Raw genomic sequence first — 3,239 nt, forward strand, 5'->3', positions numbered from 1 at the left:
TAGGCCGACCCATGAAAACATCTGAAAAAAATTAGGAACATATTTACAACTAGAAAATATTTCAAATACCTTCATTATTCACTGAAGATTCACTAAACAGGTAAATGTTTTATGTCTTAACTGAAGAATTATGTATACTTGTGTGTGATCTACAACATACAAATTGTTAAACTTTCAGAGAGCTCAACAAACTAAAAGGAATCTTGAATGTGTGCTTCAGGTCTCACACACACATAGAAAGAGGCTTAAGTTTAAGCTTAAGATACTTGTGATACTAAGAAAAATTTAAGTTAAAAAATTAGAACATAAAAAAGCATATGCACTCTACTGAGTTAGACATAAAAAATTCTGTTTAGTCAGGAAGTTTTAGAAAGGTTTTCACTTGCAGGTACGACGCTCACTATCACACGTAGCTAAGTACAGGGCTCATTCAAGTCAATGAAACAGATGTAAGTTCTTACACAGTACATGCCAGTCACGTAGCTAAAGGCTATCACCTACTAGCCCTAGCAGTCTACAAAACTGGGAGTAAAAGAAACCGGAGTACTTGCAAAATAGGCAAAATTATTAGTACACAGACAATGAATCAGAGAGTGTAAAAAATTCTGGACACCAAGCTACAACACCTTAAGCTGAAAAAAAAATGACTTGCTTATTAAGTAGAATCATGGGGACTCTAATACCAGAGTTCAATGTCTGAATACATTTAAACATAAGTGTTATCCAGCTTTGTGTTTCTCTTATTAACAAAATCACCACTGCATCAAGACCCACCACGTAAAGCAGCAGTTTTTAGATCTGAATGTCTGTTAGATAAAATGAAGCTCATTTGAATGTAATATATATATGTATAAAACCACTTTTGGAAGGTTAAGTACACTCTCTTCAGTACTGGCCTGGCATTTTGATACAGGGATTACTAAAATTAGAGCACAGGGATATATGCCACTGATATCTTATTTCCTCTAAGAGTTATACTGACAGCAGAAATGCTGTGCTCAAAATTAGCTATGCCCTCTCAGAGACTGCTACCAGCAGGGGCACTTTGAATGTCTGACAGCCATGCACTTCTGCTTCCCTCCTTTCAAAAATTTACACAACTTGATGGATAAGTTAAAAATGGAAGTCATGATCAACTCTGCACTTCTTCACTATTGACATTTCCTTACATTAGGCTGGTCAGAAGATTTTGGAATCAATATAGTTGAGGAGAATTTTTCTTCTCAAGAACCAAAACCTTGCTCCTTTATAGTCTAAATTTGCTGACCAGCATAATAGTAGACCAATTAGTGGATGGTTTTTGGTTTTGGACTTTTTTTTTTACAAAAAGACTTAAAAACACTCTCAGGAAGAAATAACATCAAGTTCTTATAAATATGCAGCGTGATACATAGCTCTGACAATATAACAAATCAGATAACAAGATTCAGGAGCTGCTAAAGAGCTTATATTCTGAAGCACTACCTCAAACCTGCAGACTTTGCAAAATGCAAGTATTACCGATAGATTTCAAAATTGCAATATTAAAACATGGGGTGCTGCAAAAGAAGATAAACACTGGAGACCTTGACTTATGAGGACTTTTTCAGGTCACTGAAGTACAGGCTATAAAAGGAGAAGGAAAAGGCCTGTCTAAAAAATGCTTTGCGCTTCAGTCCCATGAAGACTGACGGCTCTTGGCCAATCTGCTCTTCACTTCTCAAGAGATTAACGAGTCAGTTAAACTGTGTGCGGAGCCCATAGAGCTCTGCAGTAGAAATAAATCAAAACAAAGCAAAACAAAACAATCCACAACCAAACCCGAACCAACAACACCTCCCATATATCCCCAAAACTCCTCCACTCCAGTATGAGCTCTCTTTCCACCACCATGCAAAGACGATGAAGAGGTCCTGGCCATTTCCTTCTCACCTGGCCCCGGCACCCCGACCTACCCTGCTCCAGCCTGAAGAGGGTCTTGTCCAGCTTCTCCATCTCGCCGAGGTGCAGCAGCCGCGTCTCCTTACCGCCCGGCATGGCTGCGGCCGCCCGTCCGGCGCTCCCGCCGCGCCGGGACTCTCAGTGCGGGGATGGAGAGGCGAGCCCTGCCGTGAGGGAACAGAGAAAACCCCGCGGGTCAGCGGAGACCCCCGGCAGCACGCGGCCGCTCAGGAGCGCCTCACGCCGCCGGCCGCGCTTACATGTTCCCCGGTGCCGGGGCAGCGCGGAGACTCGGCACTGCAGGGCAGGGCGGAGGGGAGGCGGTACGGGACGAGCTGTCAGGCAGAGCCCAGCCCTGCCCCGGCCGGGGACCGCCGCCGGCAGCACCCCAGAGCAACTCCCGTCCCACAGTGCGGCCCGCCCGCAGCCAGAGCTAAGGGGTGCCCCCGGGAAGGGGAAGCCTGACACCTGTCACTCTTCGCGCCCGCCCCGGCGCTGCCGGAGTGCCCCGCCAGGCCCCTCACGGCCGCCCCGCCGCCCTCCGCGGGGAGCGCTGCCCACCGCAGCCGTTCCACCATACTCACGAGCGGGCCCGCAGAGCGGCGGAGGCGCCGCTCCCTGCGGAGGGCGACGGCTGCCGAGGCCGAGCGGAGCCGGGGCTGGAGCTGCCCGCAGTGGGCGCCCCGGCCTGGTTCGGCGGTCAGTAACGCACTTGCTCGCAGCCGCGGCAGCGCCGCTCCTTCCCTGCCCTTTTCTTGTCTTTTTTTTTTTTTTTTTTTTTTTTTTTTTTTTTTAAACAAAGTTTATTGGTTCCGCGGCAGCCGCGCTCGGAGACGGGCGGCGCCGGCGCAGCTCCCGCGAGAGTCCAAGACCCACCCCGGCGGCACTGCGGGGCGGCCGGGCAGGGCTAGCCTGCCGGGGCTACCCCGCCCCTCCGCTCTCGCTCTCTCCCTGGCAGGTCCCGCCCCTCCGCTAAAGGCCCCACCCGGCCTCGCCCCTCCGGCCTTGGTCCCGCCCCGTCAATCCCGCCTCTCCGTTCTCGGCCCCGCCCTGCCCGGCCCCGTTCTTCCGCTCTCGGCCCCGCCCCGCCGAACCCACCCCGCCCCTTAGCTCCCGGTCCCGCCCCTCTGCCGGCGGCCCCGCGAAGCGCGCCCTGAACGGAAAGGATACCTCAGGGATAGCTTAGGGGTACCCCAGGGTTCTCCCAGAGATACCTCAGGGCTACCTCAGGGGCTCCCCCCGTGCCCCGCGCTGTTGCGGCAGCGAGCGGGCTCTCCGCGAGCCTGGCCCCTGAGCGCGGACAGCGCGGCGCGGTGGTA

General features: G+C 51.6%; 1 protein-coding gene across 1 annotated transcript in view; it reads right to left on the bottom strand.

The window, feature by feature from the left end:
* AGL (amylo-alpha-1, 6-glucosidase, 4-alpha-glucanotransferase) overlaps positions 1-2,700 on the bottom strand; it is a 34,275-nt gene extending 31,575 nt beyond the window's left edge. The window contains exons 1-2 of the mRNA XM_068199745.1: positions 2,505-2,700; positions 1,935-2,084 (exon numbers count right to left, since the gene is read on the bottom strand). Of these exons, the coding sequence (XP_068055846.1) occupies positions 1,935-2,016 (82 nt within the window). The 5' untranslated portion in view covers positions 2,017-2,084; positions 2,505-2,700. The remainder of the gene's footprint in view (positions 1-1,934; positions 2,085-2,504) is intronic.
* Positions 2,701-3,239: the final 539 nt, after the last annotated feature.

Source organism: Anomalospiza imberbis, chromosome 9 (assembly GCF_031753505.1).
Source record: "Anomalospiza imberbis isolate Cuckoo-Finch-1a 21T00152 chromosome 9, ASM3175350v1, whole genome shotgun sequence".
NCBI classification, from domain to species: domain Eukaryota; kingdom Metazoa; phylum Chordata; class Aves; order Passeriformes; family Viduidae; genus Anomalospiza; species Anomalospiza imberbis.